This window comes from Taudactylus pleione, unplaced genomic scaffold, assembly GCF_031769625.1.
Source record: "Taudactylus pleione unplaced genomic scaffold, aTauple2 ptg000377l, whole genome shotgun sequence".
NCBI classification, from domain to species: domain Eukaryota; kingdom Metazoa; phylum Chordata; class Amphibia; order Anura; family Myobatrachidae; genus Taudactylus; species Taudactylus pleione.
This window is the reverse complement of record NW_028284778.1, coordinates 6,331,110-6,348,216: the sequence shown is the minus strand read 5'-3', so window position 1 is coordinate 6,348,216 and position 17,107 is coordinate 6,331,110. Positions and strand designations below refer to the sequence as shown.

The following is a 17,107-nucleotide window of genomic DNA, read 5'->3' as shown; positions in this document are numbered from 1 at the left end:
CCACACACTTGTCATTGCACAATGGCTCCCTCCAGTCTCTGTGCTTGTATGCTCTGTACCTGTACCATTCCCCTACCCTGTCCTGCTGCCTCCCCTGCTCTGTGCCCTGCCCCATTCCCCTAGCCTGTCCTGCTGCCTCCCCTGCTCTGTGCCCTGCCCCATTTCCCTACCCTGTCCTGCTGCCTCCCCCGCTCAGTGCCTTGTACCATTCCCCTACCCTGTCCTGTTGGCTCCCCCGCTCTGTGCCCTGTGTCATTCCCCTACCCTGTCCTGCTTCCTCCCCCGCTCTGTTCCCTGCAATATTCCCCTACCTTGTCCTGCTGCCTCCCCCGCTCTGTGCCCTGTGTCATTCCCCTACCCTATCCTGCTGCCTCCCCCACTCTGGGCCGTGTCATTCCCTTACTGTTGTCCTGCTGCCTTCCCCGCTATTTGCCTTGTCATTCCCCTACCCTATCCTGCTGCCTCCCCTGCTCTGTGCCGTGTCATCCCCGTACCCTGTCCTGCTGCCTCCCCTGCTCTGTGCCCTGAACCATTCCCCTACCCTGTCCTGCTGCCTCCCCTGCTCTGTGCCCTGTGTTATTCCCCTACCCAGTCCTGCTGCCTCCCCCGCTCTGTGCCCTGTGTCATTCCCCTGCCCTGTCTTGCTGCCTCCCCCGCTCTGTGCCGCCATCGTCATTCTGTGTTTCTCTGTCATATCTCCATCTCTCTCAGAGTTTATATACAGTGACTCATTACCCTAATTTAGTAGTATGACTTTGGTGGGGCTACTCTCCCTTAGGATGACCAGAGGATTGGTTTCTGACACAAATTAATAGTGTGTGTATATGTGTCCATGTGTTAGGGAATACAGATTGTGAGCTCCACTGGGGCAAGGTCTGATGTGAATGACTAAATATTCTCTGTAAAGTGCTGCTCAGTATGTCTGTGCTATTTATATATTTCTTACTAATCGTTATTTTATTTCCAGCAGATGGATGCACAAGCAGGAACGCCTTGGAGGGAGATCTCATGTTGTCTACAGCTATTAAAATAGAAGATAACATCACACAGGAATCTCCAGGAGATAATCCCGTTATGCTAAATATACATCCAGTACCTCACAGTGCAGCTATATCATCTGATCCCTCTAATCACGAGGACTGTTCTCCTAATACCTCAGCTTTTGTTACACCTAGTGCAGCTCGTACACCTGATACAGTATATCCCTGTTCTGAGTGTGGGAAATGCTTTACATTTAAATCGTGTCTTGTTACACATCAGAGAAGTCACACAGGTGAGAGGCCATTTCCATGTTCTGTGTGTGGGAAATGTTTTACACGGAAATTCGTTCTAGTTAGACATGAGAGAAGTCACAGAGGTGAGATGCCATTTCCATGTTCTGAGTGTGGGAAATGTTTTACACAGAAATCACATCTTGTTACACATCAGAGACAACACACAGGTGAGAAGCAGTTTCCATGTTCTGTGTGTGGCAAATATTTTACACGAAAATCAGTTCTTGTTACACATCAGAGAAGGCACACAGGTGAGAGACCATTTCCATGTTCTGAGTGTGGGAAATGTTTTAAACACAAATCAGATCTTGTTACACATCAGAGAAGTCACACCGGTGAGAGGCCATTTCTATGTTCTGAGTGTGGGAAATGTTTTATACTGAAATCAGATCTTGTTGCACATCAGAGAAGTCACACAGGTGTGAGACCATTTCCATGTTCTGAGTGTGGAAAATATTTTACACACAAATCAGATCTTGTTACACATGAGAGAAGTCACACAGGTGAGAGGCCATTTCCATGCTCTGAGTGTGGGAAATGTTTCACAAACAAATCACATCTTATTACACATTGGAAATGTCACACAGGTGAGAAACCATTTCCATGTTCTGTGTGTGGAAAATATTTTACACGAAAATCATCTCTTGTTACACATCAGAGAAGTCACACAGGTGAGAGGCCATTTTCATGCTCTGAGTGTGGGAAATGCTTTATACAAAAATCGCATCTTGTTAAACATCAGCTGTCACACAGGAGTAAAGCATTTCTGTGAGCTGATACAATACAGGGTTCTAACAACACTCCAGCCACACAGTAACATTTTAATTTATCCATCCACAGATAAGTGGGATGTGTTTCATTATTATAAAGGGGTCTATTCATAGAGAACATGAAGTGGCTCACGATAAATATCACTATATATTGCATCACATCGATGCGATATATAGTGATGTTTAGGGACCATTCATGTATACTTACCTCTCTGGCGTCTTTGAGCACTATCCGGCTTCACCGCGATCCCTGTACGGAGTGACAAGACAGACATCGGTTGGCGTATATGCCTGTTTCTCACGGCGCATGCGAGCAGCATGTCACATGAGACCTGCTACAAAGGACACTGGGAAAAGGGGGTAGAGCCGGTATCGGACAGACAGCAGGGTAGTAGGCAGCTCTCTGCTCTGTTTGGCTTGTGGTACAGATTACGCCATCCTCAGATGGCGAATCTATACACAGCAGAGGAATGGATAGCTGAGCTTCCCGTTTCTTTATGAATTGCACTCACCATACAAAAGCATGGAGCAGTGGTATGACAGGAGGAAGAATAACCTTCTCCAGGGTAACTTTCTCCATTAATTGCACGAAGCAGAGAAGATCCCTGATTTCAGCTAGACAGGTCTCTTCTCTGCTTCATGAATAGATCCCAGAAAGAGGATGGATGTACAGGGCTAGGGAAATCTAAGCAACAATAACTAATTTATATAGGGTTTGATAAAGATGCAATAAAAATGCATAGTATTTAATATGAAGACTCTCGGGCAGTGACAGACTTCACCATCTGTGCCGTCAGGTGGTGATCTGGATGTTCTAACTGAATTCGCTTCACCCAGATAGTTTCAATTTTCAACTTTATTAATTGCTCTCTCTGTGGCCTTTTAGACTAGATAGACAAAAACCCATTTACCTGGTCGTACCGAACACCTAGATCAGGGGTGGCCAACCACTCACAGGCAAAGAGCCCAAAAATATCTGTAGTCAGGCTAATGAGCCAATAGCATGCGCGCGATGAAGGTGCATTTGCATAAATGGGGTGTGGCCTGGTTGTCGCAATGCCACGCCCCACTATTTTGCGCACACCTTTATTATGACATTTGCAGGACATGACCTTGTGTCATACCCAGTTTTTGCGTCACACTGGAGGCGAGCCCTCTGTATTTGTGTCCTTTATGCAGCATCCTCTGTATTTGTGTCCTTTATGCAGCGTCCTCTGTATTTGTGTCCTTTATGCAGTGCCCCTGTAGTTGTGCCCTTTATGCAGTGCCCCGTTTTTGTGCCATTAATGCAGTGCCCCCTGTATTGTGCCCCTTATGCAGTGCCCTCTGTATTTGTGCCCATAATACAGTACCCCCTGTAGTTTTGCCCCTTTTGCAGTGCCCCCTCTAGTTGTGTCCCTTATGCAGTGCCCTTTGTATTTGTACCCATAATACAGTACCCCCTGTAGTTTTGCCCCTTATGCAGTGCCCTCTGTAGTTGTGTCCCTTATGCAGTGCCCTTTGTATTTGTGCCCCTTATACAGTGCCCCCTGTATTCGTGTCCATAATACAGTATCCCCTGTGTTTTTGCCCCATTGCAGTGCCCCCTGTTGTTTTGCCCCATATTCAGTGCTCCCTGTAGTTTTGCCCCTTAAGCAGTGCCCCCAGCCCAGTACTTACCTGACCACGCTGACTTTGGCTCCCGCTGCCTCTGACTGGCTGTAACTAGACCCAGCAGGCGCGCAGGGCAGGCTCCTCACATCGCGGGTGCATCACTGGTAATGCTGGCCTGTGAAGAGATCAGAGCCTTTCACAATAACCTGGTACCCACTTATATGGACATGCTAGTGGCGCACTACAACATCATGTCAGATTTTGCCTGAATATTATATGCATTATGTTTGTCATTTTGTTATCATTGCTGTTTTCCTGATACATACTATACATTTTATGCATCTTTATCTGGCTATATGTTATTTGTTGTTGTTTAGATTTCCCTAGCGCTGTACAACCCTCCTCTTTGTGTAACTTGTCTATACTGTATCTTATTGGAGGATGACCCCCATCTGTGTATAGCTGCTATATAACTCCTCATACATCACCTATCAGATCTAATCTTTCCTAATCCTCCATGTGTCATTAATAAAAGACTGGAATAAATACTATATTATAGTATTGTCTTTATTTTATTAGATATCACATAGGTATCAAATAGTATTGTCTTTATTCTATTAGGTATCACATAGTATTATATTTATTCTATTAGGTATCACATAGTATTGTCTTTATTCTATTAGATATCAGCACCACTCTCTGCAGTAATAACAGACCACGTCATCGTTATATAGGGGCTACATTTTATGTATATCAGTCATACACGGAGAAGATAAAATACATTATTAGTCTATTAGATATCGGCACCACTCTCCACAGTAATAACAGACCACATCGTTGTTATATAGGGGATACATTTTATGTATCTCAGTCATACATGGAGAAGATAAAATATATTATTGTTACTTAGATTTCCCTAGCGCTGTACAACCCTCCTCTTTGTATAACATGTTATATCTTAGTGGACAATGACCCCAATCTGTGTATAGCTGCTATATAACTCCTCAGACATCACCTATCAGATCTAATCTTTCCTAATCATCCATGTGTCATTAATATAAGACTGGGATAGATCACTCGGGTGACACTTATAGTATTGTCTTTATTCTATTAGATATCGGCACCACTCTCTGCAGTAATAACAGACCACATCGTTGTTATATAGGGGATACATTTTATGTATATCGGTCATACTTGGAGAAGATAAAATACATTATTATTCTATTAGATATCGGCACCACTCTCCACAGTAATAACAGACCACGTCGTTGTTATATAGGGGTTACATTTTATGTATATCAGTGATACACAGAGAAGATAAAATACATTATTCTATTAGATATCGGCACCACTCTCCACAGTAATAACAGACCACGTCGTCGTTATATAGGGGTTACATTTTATGTATATCAGTCATACACGGAGAAGATAAAATACATTATTATTCTAATAGATATCGGCACCACTTTCTGCAGTAATAACAGACCACATCGTTGTTATATTGGGGATACATTTTATGTATATCAGTCATACACGGAGAAGATAAAATACATTATTATTCTAATAGATATCGGCACCACTTTCTGCAGTAATAACAGACCACATCGTTGTTATATAGGGGATACATTTTATATATATATCAGTCACACACAGAGAAGTTAATATACAGTATTTTTTAATACCAATTTTATTATGGGTAGAATCCAGCTGTTGCGGCTTTGGAATGGTGGATTTATGGTGATGCACAAAGTGGTGGTTAGAAAAAAAATTAAAAACAGGTTTTTTTTTTTTACTCTTGCAAGTCAATGAAAAATGCTTTTGTCTATTTTGGGGGGATTATTTTTGGCCTTTTTAGGAGAAATAAGGAAACTAATGGCATTTAAAAAAAAAACAATACTAATTGTATGGGTTCTGCATAAACAAAGACAATTATTGTCACCACCACAAATCTACACTGTAAGGGTCGGGAATAAAGGCCTCAGTGATCTGGCTGCTGTCTCCTAACAACACTTCAAGATCTATCCTGCAGATTTTCATAGACTATGGCCAGTATTCAATTAGTTTTGCATCAGTGAAAAAGTTTAGGCTGTCCCAACTTTTCGCCTACATCACGTGTTTTGGATGCTAATACTTATAGTGTGCATCCCCGCTATTCGCTGTGTTCAGTTCCAAAGTAGGCTAAAACGCCAAGCGGCGTATGTAGAACAGACGGAAAGTAGTGTCAGAATTGGGGAAATCGGCCTGTACCCCGCTAAAAGATGAACTAACATTGGGGATCAATATAGATACTAATAGCCCTATTAAAGCTATTTTGGTTAGTTAAGTTATGTAAATTGCTTGCTATTAGCGTCTTTGGAAAAGTGGTGAAGAATGGCATTAAACAGTATTTTTTGGAAAAAAATAAGTATTCCTGTCAAATTTGGGGTACTTGAAAATAGGTGCTAGCATATTATAAAGTCTCTAAAGTGAAGTTTAAAAAAAACGTGAAAAACATACCTCTAGTATGCACCTGCAAACCTAAAAACACCTGACCCATCTTTGCAGCCCCCTAAGAAGTCTATTTTGCTAGTTTTTATTATTGTCTCCCCACTTTTGACTTTTTCACCCCCAAAATGAAAGTACTTTTTTGAGGTGTTCTTAGGTGTTTTCCAGGATTTTTTGACACAGTTGTCCTTTGGGGGGCTGTCCCAAGGGTGCTGAGTGGTTTCCCCATGGTTGCACCCCAAAATAATGATTTTGCACTTCTTTTCACCTGCTTTTCTGAGGCGAATGTTTTTCGCCTATTACATTGCATTGACTTTCCGCGTAGACGAAAACCGCCTGGAATTAAATTAGGTGATGAATTCAGACCAGTTGAAAAGCTGTCATCAGCGAAACTTTTTCGCCGATGACGGCTTTTCGCTTCTAGTGGAATACTCGCCTGTGTGAGAAGATCTGTATAGTGCTGAAGAGTGGCGCTGCCAAGGTGGTCACTGGTGAGGATACATAAACTATATGATGCATATTATGGTGATACAGATAATGACTGTAACTGTACGTTCCTTATATATATATATATTACTCATCCCGAGGTCATTATTCTCCATTTCTCTTACATGGATGGATTATACTGATCAGCGTGTGCTCATCATAGATATATGTAATATATAAGAGGATCCATCAATGTGTAGTGTTTTATGCTGATCACAGTAAGCTCAGTTGTTCATTTGGGGTATTGTACAGGTGACGTGTACCAGTGCCCCCAGGGTGCATGTTATAATGCGTAGCCCGACTCACTTTAATGCAGAAGATAGACCACTTATAACAGCTTCCACTCTTCTTAGAATGTATTCCGCAAGTGTTTGGAGTGTTTCTGTGGGAATTTGTGCCCATTCATTCTGCAGAGCATTTATGAGGTCAGGCACTGATGTTGGACGAGAACACCTGGCTTGCAATCTCCTTTCCAGTTCAACCCAAAGGTGCTCAATGGGGTTGAGGTCAGGGCTCAGTATAGGCCAGTCAAGTTCTTACACACTGAACTCATCAAACCATGTCTTTATAGTCCTTGCTTTTTTGCACTGGGGCACAGTCATGTTGGAATAGAAAGGACCTTCCCCAAACTTCTCCATCCCCTCTAGCACTAAAAATGTTCACAAGGTTTATTACATCCCCTTATTGACCCAGTTGACGTCCTTAGCCACAGCTTGGATTTCTCATGAGGTCTTCTGGTTAGGACGCCTGGTGGCGTTTAAAATGATGATGTTGGCAATACTGATGTACCTATTTCATGCTATTCCCTATGCAATCCCCAGTACATTACTACAACAGATGAGACGATTGTTGTTTTCTTATGTGTGGAAACGTAAGTCCCCCAGAATGGCTTATAATGGTATGATGCGCTCAAAACCACGGGAGGGAGGGGGGTCTTACACTTCCTGATCTTATTAGATATCAATTATGTGACTGGTTTCTGCCCCCTCATTCTAAGCCCTGGGTGGATTTGGAACGGTCGCTCATTAAAGGTTTCCCTCTCCCTGACCTTCTTTGGCTTCCCTGTCAGCTCCGTCCACACCCTCCACTGTTCCCCGCAGCTTTCCTCGATGACCTAAGAGTTTGGGATTTTAAGCACAAGACCCATTTTGAGTTTACCCTTCGCCCAAGGAATGTTTTCCTCCAGGCGTTAGATAGATCTCTGGACCTAATTCAGACCCGCTCGCTCGATGCGTATGCAAATTAGGCGAGAAAACGCATTCCAATTGCTCGCACTATGTATGCGCACAATGCAAACATTGGCAGCCTTCGTGTGAACGCTTCCTAGCGAGCGGATCTGAATCAGGCCCCCTGCCCCATCTGCATATCTCCTATTGGATGCACCTAGGTATCGGGTCTCTGACAGATTTACTTTCCCCGTCTTCCATTGTAACCATTCTCTGACCTTTGTGTTAAATTGAATTTTAGTCCCTCAGCCTGGTTCTGTTACCTTCAACTTAAACACTGGGTTTATAGTGTGTGTACTGATCCCAATGTGTTTCAATCACCCCCGGCTCGAGTTCTAGGCAGGTTGACTACACCTTCCCGTGGTGCCACCTTACTGGTATTGTTTATTGTCCCCCCTAGATTTGATGGAGAAGTCCCTAGTTCAGCCTAAATGGGAGACTGATCTCCAATGTACTTTCACCCTTAAACAGTGTGAATCCATTCACCTTTCTTCCTTCTCCCTCTCTAAATACACCAATCATACTAAAATGCAGGTCAAGCTCTTACATAGATTGTACTTTACTCCCTCTAAACTCCATAAGATATGGCCTGTGACTTCAACATTTTGCTGGCGTCTCTGCCATTCTCACGGCTCTATTTTCCATGTTTTTGGAATTGTCCTGTTTTATGCCCTTTTTGGATGAAATTGTTTACCCTTAAATATGATGTATCAGGCCTCACCTTAACCCCAGACCCCTCCATAGCCCTCCTACATTGGTATCCCTCCACTGTTCCTAAATCTGCCTGCTATGTCCTTGGTCACATTATAGTATCTGCCAGGGCCACCATAGCCCAGCATTGGAAATCTCCATTTGCGAAAGTTATTTATAAGACTCAATTTTATTTTGAAATGGAGACTAAAGAAGTTCCTTATTCTACAACCCCTTCTCCTATTATGAAGTGGCTTCCATGGCACAAATATGTTACAGAGGGTAAGGGTGCCCCCCTGCACATGCTGCTACTCGGAGCCCCTCCCCCCCTATTAATTTAAATGAAACTTTGATGGTAGATTCAGATGATTGATTAATACATATTGTTATTTCTGGTTTGTTTGCTGATGCCTGTAGATGCCCCGTTTCCCCTCTCCCCCCTTTATGTTTTTCCCCCTGTTGATGTCCCCTATTCTTTTTTCTGTACCCCTACAATTTATTTTTGTATATTTTCAACTAAAATGTAATGATGGACACAGAAAAATGGGACACTTATTTTATTTACAAATCCAACTTTATTGATAAAATATTTGATAGACAGAGTGCAGTGTATTTTACTTCACATTTTTGAAAGTTTTCTGTGCGTGCACCATAGCTGACAAAGCTTTCTCTTCCCCCATTGTGTCAGTGATAATTTGTGTAAGGAAAAAAACTATTTCTACTTCAGGGTCCATAGGGTATCCACAGGATACCTTGGGGTATAGGTGTGACGTCAGTCGCAGGGCACCAAAGAGTTAAGCTTTCAGCCTCCCAGGATGCACTAGGTCCCCCTCCTATACCCCGCCCCCGGGCCAAGGCACCTCAGTTTAGTTTGGTGCCCGGCCGGAGTCGGGTGCACCTGTTGGAGTGGGGGCTAGAAGAGCCCCTGAAGCTTTTTCTTCATGCAGCTGTGGCTGCACATCTGGATGAACAGCATGGACAGTCAGTCCTGACGTCCATGCTGTCTTCCCTACACCCCGCCGGTACCAGAACGCCGGTACTGATCCGGGGATGCTGGTGGGCGTCTGGGGTCACAGCTAGCGGTGACCCCAGATGTTCCGGACCATGGCCGGATTCAAGGGGGACAGAGGTAAGCAGCGGGGTTCCGCGGTGGGTCCCCGCTGATCACATGGTCCTAAGTCCCCAGGCAGGGGGCTCCCTGGGGACTGGCTGCAGCGTGGAGCCAGGCGACCAACCTGCGCTTCCACTACCCCCTGGGACAGCGGACCGCAGCAGAGCGGTAGCGCTGCGGCGTCCCAGGGGTTAAATGCATGCCAGGGGAGCGCGCCTTCCCTGTCTCACAGCCGGCGCCTCCCCCGCTGCACACAGCCCTCTCTGCACTGTGCTGACTGGTCCTGTGTCAGCGCTCCTCCCCCAGGCCAGCTTCTCTCTGCTCCTCGGCGGCCATCTTCTCTGCAACGCATGGTGAACGCTGCTGGAAGTCTGGAAGGAAGCATCGTGGTCTGGGTCCCCCCGCATACCTCTCCTCCGCTGTGGCTCAGGTCTGTGTATGCAGCGCTGTGTCCTACCAGGCCCTGTGTCTGTGTAGTTGAGTGATCAGCGCTGTTAGTGCAGGAATTGTTATTTCTCTGCATTGTATGTGACTGTGCTAGCGCTGCCTGTAACTTTTCTTCTCTAAACTGTCAGCTTTATTACTGTCCCTGTTCTTTCTGCTAAAGCCCTTGCGGTGCGGTGCTGCAGGGTGGTCTCTCGCCTATTTAATACTTAATTGGTGAGAGAGGTCACATACGTGGTGCCATCATGTCTGAAAGTGATTTTCCCCTCCGGCTACAGTGTACCACGTGCAAAGTACCGTTAGCGGAGGGGGAGGGTAGCGCGGAGGGCCTTTGCCGGCAGTGTTTGTCCATGGCGCGGCCTATTACGGTTACAGCACCGGTACAGGAGCCGCCCTGGGCTTGTTTCGCTCAGGCGTTAACAGCTTTAGTGGGCCAGTTAGCTCCGCAGCCCGCGTTTACTCCGATGGGTTTGTCCCCAGCAGTCTGTGGTGTCGTCACCCATGCAGGGGTTCCCACGACAATTGGTGGTACCCCACAGTCTCCCTATTTCCCCGCTCCCGGGTTCTCAGGAGCCAGCGTGGGTTAACTCCCTGACGAGTTCTGTACAGCACTTTTCGGATGTGTTGCAAGGGGAGTCTGTGATGCGGCCTCATAAAAGGCCGGTGGCGTCTCTGTCCGCTCCTTATGAGGATGACGAAGGGACGTCTGATGATGGGGAGATTCTGGATCCTTACGATCAGGAACCTTTCCATACTAAGGACGCTGATGCTAAGTCCAAAGTATATATTCCTGGACTTATTCGGGCGGTCCGCACAGCCTTGGTGATTGAGGACGAAGTTCCCCCAGCGGCTAAATCTAAGTATGCCTTTTTCAAAGATGTGAAGGGCGATGCCACAGTCTTTCCTCTTTCGGGTCAGTTGGTGAACCATTTAGAGGAGGCGTGGAAACAACCTGGCAAAAGATACCAGCCGCAGAGACGCCTGGCGGTGGCTTATCCGTTCGCGGATAATTATTTTGCTAAGTGTGAATCCCCTCCACAGGTGGATTCTCACGTGACCCGTCTTGTCCGTAGTGCCACATTGCCGATGCCATCCATGTCCTCCCTTAAGGATGCTACGGACCGCAAGGTAGAAATCTGCCTGAAGTCTGCTTATTCCCTTGCAGGGGGGGCAGCACGGCCGGCTATGGCCATTTGCTGGGTTGCCAGAGCGATGGAGCGCTGGGCGGATTCATTAGAGGCTTCTTTTGAATCCGACTGTCCGGCCGAACAGGCGGAGTTGATTGGCAATCTCCGTGATTCGGCCACCTACATCAACGAGGCGGCTCTAGACATTAGTACTCTGGTGTCTAGAATTTCTTCAGCAGCGGTAGCTGCTCGTCGCACCTTGTGGCTGCGATCCTGGAAGGCGGACGCAGATCCAAGAAAGGTCTGGAAGCGTTGCCGTTTACCGGAGAAGTTCTCTTCGGTCCGGATCTGGATAAGATTGTGGCCACGCTGGCGGCAGCCAAATCTGCTTGTCTCCCGTCGGCCGCTGCTCCTTCTGGTTCGGGACCATCGTCCTTTCGGTCATCTAGGGCCCAGGGCAGGCCCAAACCACAGTCGTTTCCTCGACAGGCTGGCCCTAAGAAATCGGTCAAGCCCCGGAAACAGGCATGGAGTACCAGACGTCCGGCCCCCAAGCCAGATGACAAGCCTGCGGCCTGACGGTCCGGGTCTCCCCTTGGGGGATCCCAGGGTGGGAGGCCGCCTGCTGCAGTTCTCCCGGTGTTGGTCGTTCACTACGACAGACACTTGGGTTCTGGAGGTGGTCTCTCACGGGTACGCCCTCTCCTTCCGGCACAGACCCCCGGCTCGATTCTTCACCACGGGTCTACCATCAGACCGGAACAAGGCTACGGAGCTGCGGAAGGTATTGCACACTATGCTCCAGGCTGGAGTTATAGTGCCTGTTCCATTCTCCCAGAGGGGCCAGGGTTTCTATTCAAATCTTTTTTTGGTACAGAAACCCAATGGGTCATATCGTCCGATTCTCAACCTCAAAGCACTCAACAAGTTTTTGCGGGTCCCGAAGTTTTGGATGGAGACCCTACGGTCCATCATTCTGGCGCTGGAACCTGGGGACTACATGGTGTCATTGAACTTACAGGACGCTATGGCGGTCATGGCGGCTTCTCTGCGGCTGCAAGGAGTCCGCATGTTGCCGTACTTGGACGACCTGTTATTGGTGGCAGGATCTCCAGAGCTCCTGTTACACCACTTGGACCTGACCATTGCACTGCTGCAATGGCACGGCTGGCTAATCAACTGGCAGAAGTCCACTCTAATCCCGTCTCGGAGGATTCTGCATCTTGGAGCCTTATTGGACTCGGGACAGCAAAGGATCTTCGTGACGGAGGACAAGATCTCTGCTTTACAGTCAAGGGTGCGCAGTTGTCTGCACAGCCGCCGGGTGTCCTTACACTCGGCGATGAGGTTACTGGGCTCCATGGTGTCGGTGTTCGACATGGTGGAATACGCCCAGTTTCACTCCAGACCTCTGCAGCACCTGATCCTGTCCAAGTGGAACGGGCTGCCTCAGTCTCTGAAGTTCCAGACGATTGTGCTCACCCCGGAGGTTCGCCTGTCCCTTGCGTGGTGGTTAAAGACGACCCACCTCAACAAGGGACGTCCGTTCTGGGTTCCAAATTGGGTCCTGTTGACAACGGACGCCAGTCTTCGGGGCTGGGGAGCAGTTTCGGGTCCACACTTGTTCCAGGGCAGGTGGACACCGACAGAAGCGGAGCTTCCAATAAATATCTTGGAACTCCGTGCGGTCTTCAATGCTCTCCTGCAGGCACAGCGGTTTCTCCAGGGTCACCCGGTGCAGGTCCAGTCGGACAATGCTACCACCGTGGCCTACATAAACAGGCAAGGAGGAACTCGCAGTCGGGCGGCTCTCGTAGAGGTCTCTCGGATCCTGGTTTGGGCGGAGCGCAATCTTCCGGCCATATCAGCGGTCTTCATCCCGGGAGTGCTAAATTGGGAGGCAGACTTTCTAAGTTGCCAGGACGTTCATCCAGGGGAATGGTCCCTGCACCCGGACGTTTTTCAACTACTGGTGGACAGGTGGGGTCTTCCAGAAATCGACCTCATGGCGTCCCGGCACAACAACAAGTTGCCGGTGTACGGGTCTCGCACAAGAGACGAAGGGGCGTCTCTGGTGGATGCTCTGTCCGTCCGGTGGACGTTCAGGTTCGCATACCTGTTCCCTCCGGTCTCCCTTCTTCCACGGGTAATCCGGAAATTCAAACAGGAAGGAGGGACGCTCCTGTTGATAGCTCCCGCGTGGCCCAGACGGCACTGGTTCTCAGACCTTCAGGGTCTGTCCGTGGACAGTCCTCTGCGGTTGCCGCTACGACCAGACCTTCTGTCTCAGGGTCCTTGTCTTCACCCGGACCTGACTCGGCTGTCTTTGGCGGCGTGGCTGTTGAGACGGCCATGCTGAGGTCCTGGGGGTTTTCCAGCTCTGTGGTGCGTACCATGTTACGAGCTCGGAAACCGTCTTCCGCGAGGATATACCATCGCGTGTGGCATATGTTCTTCCAGTGGTGTCGACCGAGAGGTTATGCACCGCGGGAGTTTCGTCTGTCTCGGATTCTCGCCTTCCTGCAAGCGGGACTAGATCATGGGCTTCGCCTTGCTTCTTTGAAGGTACAGGTTTCGGCCCTATCTGTCTGGTTTCACCGTAGGATTGCTACAATCCCGGATGTGCGCACCTTTATGCAAGGTGTTCTCCGTATTCAGCCGCCCTTTGTTCCACCTGTGGCGCCTTGGGATTTGGCTGTGGTCCTGAGGGCTCTCCAAGGACCGCCGTTTGAACCACTGGGCTCAGTGGATATTAAATGGCTAACAGCTAAGACTGTTTTCCTTCTGGCCGTTGCTTCAGCCAGACGTGTTTCTGAGTTAGGGGCTCTTTCTTGTAGACCCCCTTTCTTGGTTTTTCATGGGAACAGGGCAGTGCTCCGCACTCGGCCCAAGTTTCTTCCCAAAGTTGTTTCCCAGTTTCATGTTAACGAGGAAATAGTTGTTCCGGCCTTTAACTCACCGGGTCTTTCCGTGGGTGAGGCCTCTTTGGATGTTGTGCGGGCCTTAAGGACTTATGTTGACCGCACTTCTTTGTTTAGGAAGTCGGACGCTTTGTTGTCCTCTATGGCTTCTGTAAAAAGGGTTGGCCTGCTTCAAAGCAAACTTTGGCAGCCTGGATCCGTATGGCTATTTCTGAAGCTTATCTTCATGAAGGCCTACCGGTCCCTCCTTCTCTGAAGGCTCATTCCACTAGGTCTGTGGGTCCTTCGTGGGCAGCTCGACGTGGTGCCTCGGCAGTTCAGATCTGCAAGGCTGCTACGTGGTCTTCTGTCCATACCTTCGTGAGGTATTACAGGTTTGACACCTTCGCCTCTCAGGATGCTTCCTTCGGGCGGCGGATTCTCCTTTCTGCACAGGAGCGTCCCCACCCTTAAAGGATACTGCTTTGGGACATCCCCAAGGTATCCTGTGGATACCCTATGGACCCTGAAGTAGAAAATATGAGATATGGTAAGAACTTACCCTTGTTATCTCTATTTCTACGAAGTCCATAGGGTTCCACAGGACTCCCGCCCTGTCGCACCTGTGCTGCAGATGGGCTTTGCTCTGGTCACCGGTTTTCCGTCTCCCTCTGGTGAGAATGTGATTCTTGTATGTGTCCAGATCTTTGTTCTCTCTCTTCCTTCTCCTCCTCCGGCCTATGGCTTGGTAACTAACTGAGGTGCCTTGGCCCGGGGGCGGGGTATAGGAGGGGGACCTAGTGCATCCTGGGAGGCTGAAAGCTTAACTCTTTGGTGCCCTGCGACTGACGTCACACCTATACCCCAAGGTTTCCTGTGGAACCCTATGGACTTCGTAGAAATAGAGATAACAAGGGTAAGTTCTTACCATATCTCATATTTTTTTAATGTTAAATCTGGGGGTTTGTCATCCTTAAGATAAAATATCCTGTGTGACTGATTTACATTCAGTTCTCACCTATATTGATCCATCTCCCTATGGTCCACCTCCCTATGGTTCACCTCCATATGGTCCACCTACCTATGGTCCACCTACCTATGGTCCACCTCCCTATGGTCCACCTCCCTATGATCCACCCCCCTATGGTCCACCTCCCTATGGTCCATCTCCCTATGATCCATCTCCCTATTATCAAGCTCCTTAAGTCACATTACATACAGGTGTTTAGAAAATTATTTTCAAATTTCTATTGAATCTACACATCAGATAAACCTCATGATTACTACCATTTGATATGATAACAAAAAGATACAGCATCCACAACAATAAAACAAATATATATATAGCAAAAAGAAAAATTAAATGATAATAAACCTGAACACATTTATTAAAAAATATATTTTCTCACTTTCCTTCCCAGGACTCGTACTCATCACCTCGTGCTTCCTAAACCTTTTCTCTACCACAGCTCTCTCTCTCCACCTACTAGTGATGGAGCTGGGCTCATATTACACCTATATCTATTCAGTTACTATATTCTCATAAGGTATATTCCAATTTATTTTCAATCATTTAATAGAGTCAACAATATACTTGTCATATTTTCAAACTTTTATACAATCTTTTCATATCTTCATACGTTTATACAATATACTTGTCATATTTTCATACTTTTATACAATCTGTTCTCCCATGTTATTAAATCCACCAATTACACGTTATCAGTGGGCGCTAAAGTTCACTAGTATACAAACAAATGAAAGATTAAAATATGAGAAAAGGTTTATAGTTGAGAATAAATGAACTAATTGTTAGCCATGTATATAATGACATCGGAATCAGTATGAATGACTGCCGGACGTCAGCCCGGCCGTTCAAATCCAGATGCCGGCAGCCCGATGGGTGAAAATCCCAACAGCACAGGTAAGTATACTATCCCTACCCCTCTCCCCACCCTAACCCTCCATTAGGGGTGCTTAACTCTAACCCTCCCTAGTGCCTAACCCTAACCTCCCCCCATTAGTGCCTAAACCTAACCCCCCTTTCCCGCACCCTAAACCTAACCTCACCTTCCCCTAGCCTAACCTTCCCTGGTGGGGGTGCCTAACCCTAAGTCCCCCAGGGGGTCCCTGAACCTAACCACCCCATCCCCGGCTAAATGTATACTCACCCCCGGCAGAGGACGACGTCCTCTCGGCGTTCCGGCATTGGGATTAACACAGGCATCGGTATATTATAAAGTATAAGGATTTGTATTGTATTATTAAACCACAGAATAAATATTTGTCATCACCCCCCCCCCCCAAGTTCTTACTTGGCCTCAAACCTATTACCTCTTGTGTAGTAGACATACATTTTAAAGACTACTCTACACCCACATACACTACCACGTGTATCTTCTTTAACTATTACAGGAAATATACTGCTACTCTACACCCACACACACTACCGCATGTATCTTCTTTACCTATTACAGGACATATACCGCTACTCTACACCCACACACACTACCACATGTATCTTCTTTACCTATTACAGGACATAGATAAAAGAAAACAGAGAAAAGAAGGCTCTTTTATGGGGCACTCTTATGTTTAAACAAAATGATAAAATATAACTTTTGTTTCTTCACTTAAAAATAAAGTTCCTCAAAGGTAACCGAAAAGGTAAGTTATAGTATAGGTAGAACTACTGACAATTAACGGACATGTGACAATAACCTACAACACAGATATACATAAATGTGTAGAGACATATATGACAAAAATCTTTACCAGTATTAATTTAGAACAGGAGGTTCTCATGAAAGATAAATCTCCTTATTCTAAAAAGGAGTTATATTACTCCTGCCTGTGACTTTGTTAATGCATTTCACTTAGCATAACCATGGTCTAGGTACTATGTCCACAATGTTAGAATTTCAAGGTTTATGTGGTAAATCACACAAAAATGTAAATAAACATCAGAAGTGAAATATTGCATTCATCACATGCTATATATC

General features: G+C 46.7%; 1 protein-coding gene across 1 annotated transcript in view; it reads left to right on the top strand.

Moving 5' to 3' along the window:
• Positions 1-17,107, top strand: part of LOC148508094 (uncharacterized) — a 74,511-nt gene that overhangs the window by 15,347 nt on the left and 42,057 nt on the right. Inside the window, 1 exon segment of the mRNA XM_088445294.1 lies at positions 968-2,018. Coding sequence (XP_088301420.1) covers positions 968-2,018 — 1,051 coding nt within the window.